This window comes from Gymnoscopelus braueri, assembly GCF_963280865.1.
Source record: "Gymnoscopelus braueri genome assembly, chromosome: 20".
NCBI classification, from domain to species: domain Eukaryota; kingdom Metazoa; phylum Chordata; class Actinopteri; order Myctophiformes; family Myctophidae; genus Gymnoscopelus; species Gymnoscopelus braueri.
In genome coordinates, this window is record NC_137622.1 from 16,920,910 (window position 1) to 16,938,087 (window position 17,178).

At 43.1% G+C, this 17,178-nt stretch overlaps 2 protein-coding genes across 2 annotated transcripts; one reads left to right on the forward strand and one right to left on the reverse strand.

The window, feature by feature from the left end:
- Positions 1 to 7,314: 7,314 nt before the first annotated feature.
- On the forward strand, positions 7,315 to 10,017 carry tmsb2 (thymosin beta 2). The gene is made up of 3 exons (XM_080415410.1): positions 7,315 to 7,462; positions 8,661 to 8,765; positions 9,661 to 10,017. The coding sequence occupies exons 2-3, from the start codon at positions 8,666 to 8,668 to the stop codon at positions 9,696 to 9,698; spliced, it is 138 nt and encodes a 45-aa protein (XP_080271536.1). The 5' UTR covers positions 7,315 to 7,462; positions 8,661 to 8,665; the 3' UTR covers positions 9,699 to 10,017.
- Positions 10,018 to 14,234: 4,217 nt separating this feature from the next.
- On the reverse strand, positions 14,235 to 17,011 carry LOC308075566 (protein Wnt-8-like; the record flags this gene model as incomplete). The annotated part of the gene is made up of 5 exons (XM_080415512.1): positions 14,235 to 14,816; positions 15,233 to 15,375; positions 15,481 to 15,606; positions 15,834 to 15,997; positions 16,881 to 17,011. 5 exons carry the CDS (start codon positions 17,009 to 17,011, stop codon positions 14,235 to 14,237), a joined length of 1,146 nt encoding a protein of 381 aa, XP_080271638.1.
- Positions 17,012 to 17,178: the final 167 nt, after the last annotated feature.

The window sequence follows — 17,178 nt, forward strand, 5'->3', positions numbered from 1 at the left end:
GACCACAGTAAGATACTGTAAGTACTGCGTCACTATTTAAGTTCACTAGTGATGGGCATAAACAGTGTGATTATAATAATAAATAAGTGTGAGGGGGTTTTATGCAGTGGCCATATCATTATGGTCAGGTTAAAACAACATAGAGTAATAGTGCCCCCTGGTGGTCTCTTACTGGTTTTCACACATGCTCTAGTATAAAGTGTGTAGAGCTACCTGAAAGAAGTAAAATAGCATTACACTGCCTTCCTCTGTCTACTTGTAGACATCACTTTTTAAATGTATTACATGAGTTAGCTACAACAGACCACCTTTCAAAACTAAGATGTATCATAATAATAATAATAATAATAAGGGTAATAATAATAATAATAATAATAATAATAATAAGGTGATACCCGAGCACATTCCCCCGACAGGGGTATTGTAATTCCTGTTGTACCCAGTACTTTGTGCGGTACCCATTATCGTAGTACTTAGGCCTAGTTATGTCATCAGTACTATGACATCATATTGGTTACATCAGGGATCTCCATATATGGGCATATATGACAGACAGACAGACAGACAGACAGATATAGAGATTTTTTGATTTTCGGTTCTGGACAACTGCTGGTCCAACTGAATTCCCACTCGGCACAACACACAAGCTGGTCTTCTGCGATACACACACTACTGTAAGTTTGATGTTGATTAGTTGGACAGTGCTTGAGTTATGCACGAAACAGACAGACAGACACACAGACACACAGACACACAGACACAGACACACACATTTAATCATTTATTTATGTCCATATAAGAGATACAATACAAGGACACAAATATTACAAGGTGCTGTCAAAAATGTACAGTCAGCAAATCATGGACAAATACTCCCACACCCTTTAGGGGTACAAATAACAGCGTCTTTGCCATATTTGGCGGCTACCGATAGTAGAAGAGATTCCACAGAATTTTGCAAGCCGTTTAGCTGCTTTTTTTGGCATCCCAAGTTGTTGGAGGCCTCTTACAACCAACCTATGTACATGTCCTAGGCTGCCAAAGATAAACACAAATAGATTGCACCTATAACCTAGCTCTGTGATGGTATGGAGGAGCGACTGGTATTTAATGACTTTGGTCATAAAAGCTTCCTCTAAGCTAGAATCAAAGGTGATGGCCATTTCAAGAATGGAAACTGATCTGTTTCCTTCATTGACAACAACATCTGGTGTATTAGCAGAGAGATGTGCAAAGATTTCAGGATTTTCAGTACAGAGTTGAAACATGGAAGGTTTGACACAGGAATGTTTGTACATTCTCACTGACGGTGTAAAGTGTTTAGATATGTCCTTAGTTATGAGATCAACTATTCTGTCGTGGCGTGCTATGTAAAGCCCTTTATAGGCAAAGCAGCCATTCAGAATGTGTGACATGGTTTCTGTAACAAGCCCTGTGGTGTGATGCAAACAATGAGGTACATGAGTGGTGGGAAACCAGAGGGAAAGGTTGAGTCTGGTGGGAAGGATCTGTAACCTGGCTTTTACTGTAAAGGTGATAATGTCCTCATTGAGAGCAGTGTTCCTTAGAAATGAATGGGAAACAGTGTGGTCAGCAGAGGGAAGACAAGCAAGTTTTCCCTGAAGTTTAAGACCAGTCCAGTGTTGTTGTTGCTGATGTTGAAAAAGATCCAGCAAGGTCCGCCGAGCACCTGCAGATGTCAGCAGGTGAGTGTGTCCACCGTAGGTCACTGTACCTCTCACAGAGGTGAGGGGGTCAGTTATTAAGTCCTCAGAGACCCTCACAGTCTCCGAATCAGACCGGACCCACTCCAAGGACACTCCGGTTTGGACACAGAGGTCGTTCAAGTCCGGCCAGTCCGATGAAACGCCAAAGTCCGGGGAGTGAGTGTCCAGTTTCCCACTGGGTTTCCTTTTGAACCCTAGGAAGTGGGGCTCTGACTCCCTGGCTAAAGGGACCTTGCGTCTCCTTAGATCAAGGAACAGGGAAGATCTGGCCAGTTCCCTCACATCCCTGTCATCATTATTCAACATGCTCAGTAGATGGGATATGCGCATGCTGGTATAAGTCCACGACACATTGGGTACACCCAGCCCTCCCCCCACTGAGGGTGGAAAACTATATCACGCACGCACGCACGCACGCACGCACGCACGCACGCACGCACGCACGCACGCACGCACGCACGCACGCACGCACGCACGCACGCACGCACGCACACACACACACACACACACACACACACACACACACACACACACACACACACACACACACACACACACACACACACACACACACACACACACACACACACACCACACATCACACACCACACATCACAAGTACAGAGCATATTGTATATAGACCAATGGCCATATGTTTTGAACATTGCTGACTTCATTAGACGAAACCATTATAAATGGTATGGTGCTGCCATCTTCTGGTCACTTGTAGACGTGACATTTCTTGTTCCAAATAAAATAAGCATTCAATCAGTATGATATTCAATATCATACTGCTTATTTTATTGTGTGTGCAGTTGTGGAATAGGATAGAGACACTGTCTCTCTATTGAGAGGTTTAGAATAGAATAGAATAGAGCGGGAGCTCAGCTCAGCATTTAAAAAAGACAGAAAATACAGACAGCACAGAGAAAACATACATCCTACAATCCTACATATATCCTACCATGCTCTTTAAAAGGATAATAGAATAAATAAGAACTTCCTAGCCTAAAAACAAATAGCAAATAATAGTGCAATTCATCTTACCATGATCTGTCATGATTCAGTTAATGTGTTCTAATTCAGTTCATCTGTCATATTGACTACTGTCCTTAATGTCCTCGGCTACTAATCGCAGTGGCAGGAAGAAAACTGTTAAAAAGGCGTGTTGTGTTGGTGGAGATGCTCTCTGGCCTGTGGTATATAAATTGTGTAATTTTGTTCCACTCATAGGAGGGCTGTGGACACTTCAGAAACAGTGACATCATTGTTAGGAAGGTTTTTTTTTTCTTCAATATTTCACTTTTTTTTTTTTTATATATTATTAACGCGAGAACAATGGCTTCCATTGTAGCATGCTAACTTTCCAGGAATAAAAAGCCTGTAGTTTCTATTATCTTGGATGCCCCATTGATGATGTCACTGGTAGACGGGTTTCTGAACTTTCCACAGCCCTCCTCTGAGACACAGAGTGAGTAGACAAAAATGGTGCCATGTTATCATGAGCATTAGCGAGGAGCAATTATATGAAGACAGGTTGAAAATGGGTGAAGTCGTCCTTTAAGTATGCACTGTGCTCTCCTCTTACAGGGCTGTGTGTAGATTGTGTCCATGGCAGGGAGATCCGATCAAATAATCCTCTCTGCAGTTTTGATAACTCGTTGGAGCGATTTCCTCTCAGCTTGGTTAGTGTTTCCAAACCACACCGTGATACCGCTGGTGAGGCTGCTTTCAACGAGGCCGGTGGGGGCACGGTGGTGCAGTCGGTAGCGCTGTCGCCTCACCGCTAGAAGGTTCTGGGTTCGATTGTGGGGACGCTGTGGGCGCTGGGGGCGTGTCTTCTCCTCCGCGTCACCAGCGCCCATACCCTAGATGGGGTTGGCGAAAGGGCCTACTCTGTGTGGAGTTTGCATGTTCTCCCCGTGTCTCCTAGGGTAGTTAATACCCTCACAAAAACAAGTAGTAATCCTGGTACTATACTGCCTCCCCCTGGCCAGCCGGGGCGCCTGATGGAGGGGAAGGGAACTGGTTGGAATAACGTGTTCCTTCCACGCGCTACGTCCAACCAGGGAAACTCCCCCCTGTCGGGTGACAAGAAGGTCAGTTGGCTCTCATGCATTGAAGGAGGCATGAGCTCAGCCCTGGGCTCCCTAGGCTGGTGGGGGGAGTGTAGTGCCCAGGATCACTTAGAAAATTGGCACCGGGTGAAAAAAAAGGGTTACAAAATAAATCGTGGGATAAAAAATAAATAAAGAGTCCTCTGTAGGCCAGAGTGAGGGGCTGAGGACTGAGTACGGCCTTCTTCAGCATCTTAATGATGTACAGCCGCTGCTGTGCTTTTTTCACTGTAGCAACATTGTTTTCAGTCCAGCTCAGATTTTTTGAAGGCCAAGGAACTTAAAGCTCCACCTCTGTCCCCTTGATGGTGAGGGTTCGCAGTGTGGGAGGTCCCCTCCTAAAATCCAGAATTACTTCCTTAGTTTTGTCCACATTGAGGACGAGGTCATTGTATCTCCGTAGCTAATGACGTTGTTCACCTGTTCCCTGTACACTGACTCGTCTCCTCCCTTAATAATTAAGGCTCAGGATGGTTGTGTCATCGGCATACTTTATTATGATGTTACTCTTCTGGGTGGAAACACAGTCATGCGTGTACAAGGAATAGAGTTTAGGACTAAAGCAGCAGCCCTGAGGTGTTCCAGTTCTAACTGTGAGCTCGGCTGAGTTTATTTAATCTTAATTTTAATCTTATTTCCCATCCTCCCAATCCCATCCTCACCACTTGTGGCCTGTCTATCAGGAAGTCCAATATCCAGTTGCAGATGGGTGTTGGTACACCAAGGTTTGTCAGTTTCACAATTAGCTTCATAGGCTGTGTTGAAAGCTGAGCTGTAATCCAGACAGAGCAAACGTACATATGTTTTGCTTTTCTCAATCAGTATGTAGTTAGTAGTTTGTCGTCACACAATCGGACTGTCAGATTGTTAAAACAGGTCATTTGAAGTCACTTTTGTGTAGGCCTTGTTCATCAGTGACATTTCAAACTGATGTAAACATAGAGAGAAGGTTTACCTTTAAACAAGAGGTACGTTTACCAAAAAAGGCATAATTACCTCCATTGTGGCATCATTAGATTAATCTGTGTACAAATTCAATGTAACTAAACATTCAACCAGGCCTTAGGTAAGTTATGTCAGAAGTGGCAAGTTTAAAGACGCACAAAATCATGTTATGTTATTTTTAACATGTTTTTTAAGTTCATCCATGAAAATCCTGGTGTATTTTGGCACTCTGTTTTTCTCTAAAGCATAACCTCCAAAAATGGCCTTAAGACCCACCTCCTTTGAGACTTTGCAACTTTAACCAGAACATATAGGACAGTGTTGCCATCTGACCACTAGATGGTGCTGCAGAAAGCACTGCTGAGACACTTTGGAGGATTTAGGAGGTGAGCTAATCATGAGGTTTCTTCGATCCTCCCTTTCCGTTTAGTAAACCAAAGATGGTGGAGTAAACCTCTGCTACAACCATTAGCTTGGCGCACCACCATATCTGGCACTGATGTTATTTAAACTCATGCAGCATGCTGCTTTAAGATGAGCTGTCTATTCTAAAATAGGCATGCATGAGTGTGCAAATGTCAACTGTAACAAGACCCCTGGGAGGGTGTAATGAGTATCATGATGTCAGCATGGGACAATGAGTGATCTGGTTCATATAATGTGACTTTATTAAAGCTTGATGTTAGAAATGTTGTTAAAAATAAACTGTGTGATGAGTGGTGATTATTCAAATAAGGACATTGATTACAACCTCAATAGATTGAAAAATATAATGTGAAATACATCATAGCAGTATAATCTGATACATCTCTATGATATTGTTGTACACTAGTGGAGACACAGCCAGTTAGTCTGTGTTGTTGCGGTTTTAAATGGAAACAAGCTGATATTTATACAAAAAAGACCAATTACTGAACAAATTGTGAAATTTACTGTATAGTGGTTGTATGGTTGGAAAGATAAGTGAGCTGAGTTCTATACCACAAGTAAGACGCGCGAACGCTGGAAGCGAACGCAGCTCGAAAATATTGTGTATTTACGGACTTGTAATCCGTGTTATTTCACTGTGATGGGGAGAGAACATTGTGTGTGTGTGTGTGTGTGTGTGTGTGTGTGTGTGTGTGTGTGTGTGTGTGTGTGTGTGTGTGTGTGTGTGTGTGTGGTGTTGCATTTAAATCAGAGCATTGTCTAAATTCCTGCACTCTGGCGCCCTCTACATAGGTAGTGCATGCACACAGACAGACACACAGACAGACAGACAGACAGACAGACCCACAACCTGAGCAGGGTTACATAGTAAGCTCCACTTAGTCGGAGGCGCCTCCTTCCGCGTTCGCAATCACAATCGGAATGGACTGTTCCAAAAAGGTCTGGGCAATATCAATATAATATTGATATCATGATTCTAGATATCGTCTGGGTTAGGATTATACTATCGTTTTTGGATATTGTGAAATGGTATAAGTGTTGCCTTTTCCCTGTTTTAAAGGCTGATTACAGTCAAGTGATTCTGAACTTAGCTGACTATTCTAACTGTCTTATTTGCCTTAACCCACTTATAGGACCTGTCACCTATATAATAACTAAGTGGGTAAAGGCAAATAATAAAAACATAGTATGTTATAGGTACAGTAGATTGTTATTTTTCAAAATGCTCATTGTGTAAATATTTTGTGAAAACACCCATGGTCATCCTCACAATATTGTCACATTGTTGATATTGAGATAGGCCAATTTGATCAAAAACTATTGTGATATTTGATTGTGTACCCAGCCCTACAATAATGAAGAACACATGTGCAGGGAAGTGCAACTTCATAAAACACATAATCCTCGTAGATGCACACAAAACCCTGTTTCATTTGACTTTAACCACTTAAACCCTATATAATTTGTTGGTCAGTGTCCCCCAGGGTTCTATACTTGTCTTGGCCCCCTCCTTTTCTCCCTCTACAGCGTAGATCTACAAGATAACGCGTCACATGCATGCGTGCATGCATTGCGAGCTTGAAGATCTGCTTATCGAATGTTCACATATTTTTGCTAAATGTTTACCTATTATGACACGCCCAGAATAGGGACACTATATTATGTTGTTAACACAACATGTCCCTGACCCACTCACTCACTCAGCAAAAATACTGTACGTTACAGTCTGTGCCGACTCAATAATTAATCATAATGCATCTCTGATGAGCTAAGCTGCACAGCTGTTTGCTAGGGGCAGTCTATTTCTCTATCTATTCCCTAAAGAGTATTGGCACCAGGAAAGAAGGCTGAACAAGCTTCTCTCGAGCTTCCCTCCCACCCACCCTCTGTCTCTCTCTCTCTCTCTCTCTCTCTCTCTCTCTCTCTCTGTCTCTCTCTCTCTCTCTCTCTCTCTCTCTCTCTCTCTCTCTCTCTCTCTCTCTCCTCTCTCTCTCTCTCTCTCTCTCTCTCTCTCTCTCTCTCTCTCTCTCTCTCTCCCCTCCCTCTCTGTCATACCCTGATGCAGGAGCAGGCATATTCACACCGGCAGACTCACGCAGTTCCTGTGCAGCTCTCTCCCTTCTGCCATCTCGCCATCTCTCTCAGTCCCTCCCCAGTCTCTCTCTCCCCCTCTCTCTCTCTCTTTCTCACTAATCTTCTCTCCACTGGTGGATTTTTCAGCCCACTGCTGTGTGGAACCCCCCGGTAAGACAAAAATGATTTTTTTCTCTCTTTTTTAAAAAATCTCTCTCTGTGTCTCTTCGCCCTGCCTTCCTGCATCCTCTCCTTTCTCTGGCAGCCAAACAAAGGGATTGGGGTGTGGCTGGCTGCTGCTGGCAACAGAGGCATTGATGATGATTATGATGATGATGATGATGGGATGGAGGGAGGATGACAATGAAGATATTGATGTAGAAGGACAATAGGGTTAATGTTTGGATCATAAGAGACAGCTATAGACCATGACATGTCTATACAGAGATGGGATGGTCACGGTATCACCATGAGCTCTGAAAATGGCTTCGGGCGCCAGCTTAATTAAGGATTCTGGGCACGTGCCCAATACATCTATATGCCTGGTGAACATCCAACCATTTCCATTGAACCCTATTCAAATTTTTTGAGTGAACAAGATTAATTTTCCACTTGCTTGGTGTGAAAATTACTCGCCGCAGGCTAGCGGGTCCATTGGGTTGTTTTAATTTCAACACCAGTCTCTGACAGAAGCACTGGCCGAGGAACTGACAGCCTCATGAGCTAATCTCTATGAGGTGCAGCAGACCTGGCTCGGGTTGGGATTTAAGACTGCAGTGTCTGCCTGCCTGCGGAGCTTTGCTCAGCTTCAGGTGGCTGCAGGGAGGGATGGATGGTTGCAGAGAGAGAGAGAGAGAGAGAGACAGAGAGACAGAGAGACAGAGAGAGCTATGGATATGAGAATAGATATACGTGTACACATTATAACGTGTACATGTATATCTTGTGTGTGTGTGTGTGTGTGTGTGTGTGTGTGTGTGTGTGTGTGTGTGTGTGTGTGTGTGTGTGTGTGTGTGTGTGTGTGTGTGTGTGTGTGTGTGTGTGTGTGTGTGTGTGTGTGTGTGTGTGTGTGTGAGTGGGTGGGTGTGTGGCTCAGAGAGAGAGAGAGAGCATACGTATGGGTGTGTGCAGTGTGTGTGAGTGGGTATGTCTGCTAAATTAATCTCACTACCACTCCTTTCATCAGCATGCAGGTTATATAATTTAAAGATATGAACGATTTTTACACCCTCAGAGTCAAATTCACTCTGGGATTTAACTGTATAGTACAGGTACGTACAGAACATGTGTAGAAAATGACAGCTCAGGGGGGGTCGAATCATTTGGGTGTCTCGCGTTTATGACTCTACTCTGATCTCTTATCCCTCAGCCAACATGTCCGACAAACCTGACATGACTGAGATCGCCCGCTTTGATAAGACAAAGCTGAAGAAAACTGAGACGAAGGAGAAGAACCCTCTGCCCACCAAAGAGAGTGAGTGAATCTCGATTTGTGTGTGCATGTGGGGGAAAAAATCCCATTTTTTTTACTGGAGCAGAGAAAGGCCAAGCCTTTCTATGTTTTTCCTATAATGTGTCTCCCCTGCAACTGTTTTTCCCATCAGCAGTCAGGTGTCACAACCGGGGCTGCCAATACATCCACCTCTTCCTACCAGTGTTCAAACCAACCTCTGCATCACTGCATCATCAGCAGCACTGCATGCAACCCAAGAACAGCATTCCCATGCATTTCCACATCCACCCTAAACACACTGTGTATTTATGAGTAGCAACTATATGACATACAAAGTATGCATCTATGTAGGCTACTTTGTCATGTTCACAATACAGTCTACTTACTGCAAACAGCGCACACTGTAGTCTAAGGATCCCCACTGGAGATTTTAAAGCTACAATTATTTTAACTAATAAAATGTCATTTTAACCAACAAGCAGAGTGTGTTAATACAATTTAAATAACCCATCTGCTGTGGTCGGAGGTGGTCTCCCTACTCTTCCACTGAGAAATCTTGACCTTAGTGTTGGGTAGAACACCTAGCCTACTGGATCTGGATGTCAATAAAGTTATTTGAAGCAGACGCGCATCAGATTAGACACTTGATGCACCGCCCTTTATTGTATAGTTCAGACTAGTTGCAATTACCTCTATGGACAACGGACATACACCTTAGCTTCAATACGGTTTATATTTTATTTTTAGATTTCAGGTCAAACCAGTTGCTTTATTCTCAAGTTTTCTGTTTTAATATCTATTTTGTTGACTCTGTATTGCTGTGTATTTATTTTAAATGGCTACCGAAAGAGCCTCTAGGTTTTGTCTTATCTTAAGCCCACACCCGCTGACTGCTGTTCCCTCTGGTCTCTTCCAGCCATCGAACAGGAAAGGAAAGGTGATGCCACGCCTTGACTTCAAGAGCACAAGAAGAGAAGAGCAGGCCACGATGCCGCAGCCAAAAGCACTTTGTTTTCATTCTCACAGTATTCAAGTCCCTCATTTTGTTAATAAGGGTGCTATGGGGCTCCCTGGGGTGCAGTAAGGTTATACAGCATCCTCATGGTCGCTCTTTATCATTGGGGTGGAAAACATTTAGCCTGGCTGCCTGTCTGCCACTGCTAGCCTTTTTAGGCTTTTATATTGCCAAACTGGGGAGTCGTGAAACGATCTTGCGTACAATTACAGGCAGGCATCCAAACTAGGAGAAGCTGGGGATGGTCTACGAAGAAGCAAGGGGGCAATCAGATATTAATCATGCGGGATGCTTTCATAACCAACTTTTTACTTTTCTTTATGAAATAAATGAAAAGAAATGGAACCAATCAATATTATGTGTTTTCTCGTCTATATTGGTGATCCGAATCGATGTTGTCCAAGTATCTAAATCACTGGTACTTTCAGTGATTTCTTGTCAACACCATTTGTCTCTAGGTTCTGCTGTGATCAGCACTGAGCAAGAGCTCAGTGCTGAGCTGAGCAAGAGGCTAACATAAACATAAACAGAGCTGTACTCTATAGGCAGACAACCAACCTGCGCGTTCACAAACCAGAGCTCAAGGCTCATACTTTGCTCGCTAAGATGATGTCAAACACTTACAATGAGCTCTGTTCTGAAAATGCATTTGATGGTGATGCTTAAGCAAGTTTTGAAGGTTTATAAAATTATTTGGTCTGAACCAAGGGCCCATGCATTTCCGGGTTCTCTTTAAGGGAATAAAATCCTTGGTTCTCTTGAGCCATGAAGTTTCTATTAATGACCCAGCAGATCATAGATGTCGCTATTTCACCTTCTGCAGGACAGTGAAGACTGCAGGAAAATTTAAGTGAATGAGGTTTTGGCCGAACTTTACACTTTATTTTATTACCTTAGTAAACATGTTCATAAACACTTTATGTTTTCAATCGCTAGTTTAAAGTATTTTTTAAATCATTATGATATGCGTTTAGTAAAATTGATGATAAAGTAGGGTATGTTTCTAGGGTTCTAACCAAGCCCTCTAAGCCACAGAGAATGATTGAAGCCTCAGAAGCCTGGTGGCCAAATCTGGACTTCCGCATTTGGGACGCTACTGCACATGCTTCTATCTTCTGAAACTGAGGTACCGAGACTAGGGGGGAAGATCATTTACGACTATGTCCCTATCGGTACGTAACTCGGACGGCACTGAGTCGACTGAAGGTGACTTTGGAACGCTCGGCACGGCGTCTCGCTCACTTTAGCTCGCTCGGTGGTGCCTCTCGTGGCACAAGTACCCTTCAGTCGGTGCGCCTCCGTCGGTGTCTGAAGACAAGCGCTCCTGCACCCCGCTCATCCTAGGGAAACACCGCAAACGTCATTCCAAATAAAAGTTGAACGTTTTAATCATTAATGTAATTAATGTTTTTCCACACACATGAATTAATGAATCACAACATTGGAATGACATTTGAATCAATTTTCAAGGGAGGCAGCGTTCCTTCTATTGTAGCTGCTAATTTTGTTTGTTGTTGTCGTCAGGTCTTAAAAGTCCTTACATTGTCACTTCACTGTCATCTGGGGACCCCCCAAATCACGTGAGGACCCCCCTGGGGGTCCCGACCCACAGGTTGAGAACCACTGTCATATGGGACCATGCACTATGGCAACAGCAGTGGACCTGGGGACAAGCAGAGTTTAGGGGCGGTCCAGTGAGGCTCACCACTGGGCCCAGCCTTCATTAGCACACAGCAGGGTCCTGTGGGAAACACAAGCCCCCCCCATGGGCAGGCAGGCAAATGGACAGCAAGGGGAGGGTTGTGGTCTATCATTTTACAATGCCACTCTGCCAGCATATCATTTGTTCTGTTTTAAACCCGATTTATACTTTGTGGTATGGTCTCACACTGAAAATAGCAGACCTACAAGAAGCACAACCTCATAGCATCCAACACATTGTGAGCTTGTAGATCTGCTATTTTCGGTGGAGTAGGCCTACGTCAAAGTAAAGGCAAAGCATAAAAGAGGTATTATTTTGAAGTTGAATGAGGTTTGTGGTGGTAATTCCCTCTGTATGTGTGTCATTATTGTCTTTGATTGAAACATCACCTTATACTAGAGTCAGATTGGAGGCTGCATCTTCATATTTTCTGAGGATTGATAAATACATAAAGTCTTACCTAATCTACGGCAGCTCTCCATGGCATTTACATCAACACCACTGGATCTTAAAGCTGCCACTCGGAACCTGAATAAAACATTATTAAACCAAAAGTATTTTAACAACTTTCAACATGGTGTCCCTATTTTGGGAATGCAGCTGGGTGAAAATATTGACATTTTTGATTTTTTGGGGGGAAAATGTTTGCTATTTAATAAAATAGGATTTAAAGGTGATTTATCGTACATAAAACAAAAGTTGTCTGTAAAAAAAAGTTAAAGCTCTATATTCTGCAAGTATCGAGTAGGCTATTCAATAACAGGGTGTCTCCCCCCAGCCTGATCTCCAGAGATGTCCGTAACATTACAGCCTCCCCCAGCTCTTTAATAAACAGAAAATACATTTTCAGGTGGGTCTCTAATTTAATCCAATCAAGAAAGAGAAGAGAACCCATTTATCAGCTTCATATTCCATTTGTGTCTGCTCTTTTCTTTTTCTTTTTTCACCACTACAGTTTCATTTGTTTATCCTGTATGAGAGTCTCTCCTGATTGGAAGAAATAGGTATCCCGTCCTGACATTCATTTTCTGTTCGCTAAGAGCTGGAGAGATGGGGACACACTCTATAGCAATTATATAGAGCTATTTAACACTAATTTTAACACACTTACACCCCCCTTTAAGTGGTTAATATAACTAGCGCATGTGAAAGAGTACTATTTCATTGATAAATGTAGACCCTGGCGTCGGGTAGAAGGAGGACACCTACCAGATTGTAGCTTATGTAATACCGCCTGAAGCTCATAAGCACAACAGCCCCCCAGGGTCAAGCGGGATATATGGGGTTCACCCTCGGAAGAGCCTCTCCTCTCTCCTCCATCCAGTTAAACCCCCACGCTTCTCTCCCTCAGGCACGGACCCCCTGGGCCCTGGTGAACGTAAACATCCATGCATCACTCATTCAGCCGAGACACGGTGGCAGGTTTATGACATGTCCAGCAGAGAGGGATATTTTTGGGGAGAATGCGGTCCGGGGGGGGGGAGGTAACCCTAAATGAGTGATGAGTGGGTGTCATTCTACATATGCACTTTTTGATGAGCAACACATTAGCCTAATTATGTAAAAAAATAAAAAAATAAAATAAAAATATTTGCTATGGAAGTCCTGTCAGTGTCACCCAGTTGTTCTCAAAGTGTCCACCACAGCAAAATTAGATAGCAGTCAGTTTAACCACGTTAACCCTATAATTTATAGGGTTAACGTGGTTAATTTATAGGCTATAAATCAGACAAAAATAGCGGTGTCGCTTTTACCTTGAAAATCAGCTCTGGTTGCAGTGGTTGCCAAGCTGCATCGTGTGTCGCTGCCTCAAGACAAACACTGTCTACACACTGTTTCCCAAGGGTTTTGTGCCACTCATTTGTGGGTCGCGGACACATTTTCATGGGTCACGAGTAAATATCCATTCTTGTTTTGGTTCCTACGTTTTGTTTTTAATTATTATAATTCCAAAACATTCCCCCCCCCAAAAAAAAAATAATCTAAAATGTTCATGAATTTAAAAAAAAATGTAATGATTTTTCAAAAGAGTTTCATGAATAAATAAATACATTTATTTTAAATTCCATAAATTAGAAAATTCGAAAAATTAAGAAGTAGTGAAAATAGCAGATCTACAACTGTGAGCATTGTGAGCTTGTAGATCTGCTATTTTCACTAGTTTGGGTGTGCATGGGGATTGGGATAGGCTACATTAATTTCTCATGGGTCTCGAGCTAAAAAGTTTGGGAACCAGTGCAGACTGTCATCTTGGTTTCCTCTGTGCTTTGATTTTATTGTAATGAATTTGTGTTGATCTCTGGCTCTAAGGTGTGATGATGGCCTGGATTAACATGCCAAATACCTCATTTGCGGTCGAACCGCGCCCCCTAGTTTGTCCTTCAAAGCCTCGCTCGTTTTGGAACGGATCAACGCATGTCATCTTCAAAGTGCTGGAGATCAACGCAAGGATCAGCACCTTGTTGAGGTGTGAATTGCACCATGTTACCCATGTAATCCCTCATTTAAGTGTATTCCCCACCTCATTCTTATTGTGATGGACCACTAGGCCTAAACCACCTATACAGCTTAAAATAAATTAGTGTCGACTGTGTGAATTTAGGAAATAAACAATCATTTGTGTATCCGACAAAAGGACATTATATTGTATTTTATTGAAAAAAGAAAAAGTACACGGTGCATAAATAGATTTGGTGATACTTTTCTTAAACATCAAGGAGAGAACCATAAAAAGTGCAAATATGCGTGAAATATCGTTATTCTTCTTTTCAAATCAGCTTTCATTAACCAAAGCTCTAGTGTGTTTATGTCCGCGGTGTCTCCTTCTATAGACATGTCCAGTGTCTCTCTTGGCACAGAAGTGCTTGACCCTGACCTGGGAGCAGTCCTCGCACTTCACCTTGCAGCACCAGTGGAACTTGCAGTTGCAGCTGCTGACCACCTCCGCCAGCCTCTGCTCCACCTTCAGGCCGCAGTCCGTGCACAGCCGACGGCAGCTGCGCTTCTCCCGGTGCGTCGCGCCGTCTCCGTTCTGCAGACACTCGCGGCCCTCGGTGCCGTGGAGCCCCAGGCTGACGTTCCTGCTGCAGTAGTCGGGAGAGTCCTCCAGGTAGATCAGCTCCGTCCGGGCGACGCCGCTGAACGCGTCCGCGATGGCGCCTCGGCTGTCGGCGCTGTTGCCGGACCGCATCTGCTTCTTCTTGTCCATCTTCAGTCTGCGGGCCTGGTCGTGCTTGGCCTTCAGGTAGTTGCCGATGTCCCTGAAGTCGGACACCTGCATCCAGCAGGTCTTGACGCTGCAGCTCTCGGACATGCCGTGGCACCGGCAGATGCGCTTCATGGTGGCCTTCACAGCCTGAAATAAACCACAACATGTTCTCTGTTAGGCACTGGCGGTGGTGGAAGAAGTACTCGGATGTTTTAGTCAAGTAGTAGGCTACTATAAATGTAGAAAACCACAAATACTCAGTTACAAAAGTCAATGTTCCAAATTTTGCTTGAGTAAAAGTACAAAAGTATTGGCATCAACATAAATGTAATGGCCTGTTGCATTAATGTGTTTATTACTTCAGCATAACCTATAATAATACATCACTCCATGTAGGCCTACGTTTTGTATTAATAATCTTAAAGAATATATATATTTAATTTGCCTCTGAAATAGTGAGGTAGCCTATACTGTAGAAGCATAAAATATAAAAAGGTGGAGGTTAATTTAAAGATTGTTTATTATTTATATCAACTAGGTGACCACACTGTCGTTCAACTCACCAGCCGTCCGGCCTCGTTGTTGTGCAGGTTGATCGCTGCTCGGGAGTCCTGGCCGGTCTCCAAAGCATCCACGTATTGTTTGGATATGGTTTCCCCGAATTCGGCGTTATCACTGCAGCCGCCCCACAGCCAACCAGTCCCTCCTGCAGGCAAAGGATCATATCACTTAGCATCGGGAAACGTATTAAGAGGCTATATACACCATGAAAACACATTAAAGAAATAGGCCTATATATGCGCTTAATTACCGATCTTGCCGTTCTTGGAGACATCACAGCCGCAGTTGTCCAGATCCCCCATGCTGCAGTTTCTGGTCAGCGTGTACATGACACCTGCTGCACTGATGGCGTGGACGAAAGACGTCTCTCTGGTGGCTGAGGGAAAAGAAAAAAGCTGATCAGCCTTCAATCTGCATTATCATTATTTTACGCACCGTCCATCTAGCAAGTTTACGCGTGCGTAAAAAACAATAAAATAAAATAAAAGATTCAATGATGTCTGTATTTAGTCATACGTTTAAGATAACGCTATGAACTGAAATAATCATTCCTATAGTCGTATAAATTACACCAAATATGTGTCTTGTTATTTGGAAACGTACCACTTCTGAGTCCCTTCAGTTGGATCGCACTCTCCGGACAGTTCCACCGGTCCCAAGCGAACTGGTGCTTACACTCCTCCATGCCGGCCTGTGCGCCCACCTGCACACTGCTGGTATAGGTCAGATAGGCCTTGGGTCCTGTCATCAGAAAGTTGTTTGCTGCCCTGAAATGATCAAGACACACAACACGCAATTTAAAATAGAGAAAACTGAAATCATAAGGATCATGTAGGCAGTGGTGGAACAAGTACTCACTTTTGTTACTTAAGTAAAAGTATCAATACAGCAATGTAAGTACTCTGTTACAAGTGAAGGTTCGCTATTCAAAATTTACTTGAGTAAAAGTACAATAATATTGGCATCAAAATGTATTTAAAGTACCAAAATAAAGTACTCATTATACAGAATGTCCCATTTCACAGGTTTTCAAATGTATAAAACCTTTTTAAAATAGCAGATCTACAAGCTCACAATGTGAGGTAATGTATATTTTGTTATATTAATCCAAATCTACAAAGTAACTAACTAAAGTTTTCAAATAATTGTAGTGGAGTAAAAAAAAAATGCCTCTGAGATGTATAGTGGAGTAAAAGTACTGACATTTGGAAATACTCCAGTAAAGTAAAACACCTAAAAGTTTTACTTAAGTACAGTACTTGAGTACATATACTTAGTTACTTTACACCACTGCATGTAGACTATACATATAACACTACAAATCCACAGACGAACTACAATAAATAAAGACTTACCAAGCGTTTACCAGACAGCCGTTGTGGTAAAAAAGTGACACCAGCAAAAATAATGAAACAACCATTTTGAGTCTGCGATGTTGGCCGTACAGAGGAGCTCTGGTTATGTTGCGTGGTGGTTGAATCACAACCTTCTCCTTTATATTTGACTGAGGAACCACGCTTTGTTTCCGTGATCCATGCTGATTGGGTGATGGATTTAGGAAACGCCTATGCGCACTTCAAAGGGACACGTTTAAAGACAGTTTATGTTCCACCCGCTGGCTCACATGACACCAGGGCCACGATGGATCACTTGATCCCGGGATCCCCGCAGAGCCAGGGAACCACCACCACACCAACCAATATACAAAATAACAGCAGCACAATTTCAAAGAGCTTGACGAATCCACACAGCACGTTGACAAATGAGACGGAGCGAGCCATATTATTAAAATATTTATTAAGGTTTTATCATGCAAAAATACATCTGACACAAAACGTCACACACACACACAACATCGAACGAGGCGACAGTGACACTGTCGTGTAAACACAGTGACACTGACTGACAAGGGAGGGTGAATCCATGGGGAAGTTGGTAGGCCTGAATA

What these genes read in the sequence shown, in the direction of transcription:
- tmsb2 (XM_080415410.1), top strand. Translation starts at nt 8,666, where the DNA reads ATGTCCGACAAACCTGACATGACTGAGATCGCCCGCTTTGATAAGACA. An exon ending in CCCTCTGCCCACCAAAGAGA is followed by an intron (nt 8,766 to 9,660) that starts GTGAGTGAATCT and finishes GGTCTCTTCCAG; the next exon opens with CCATCGAACAGGAAAGGAAA.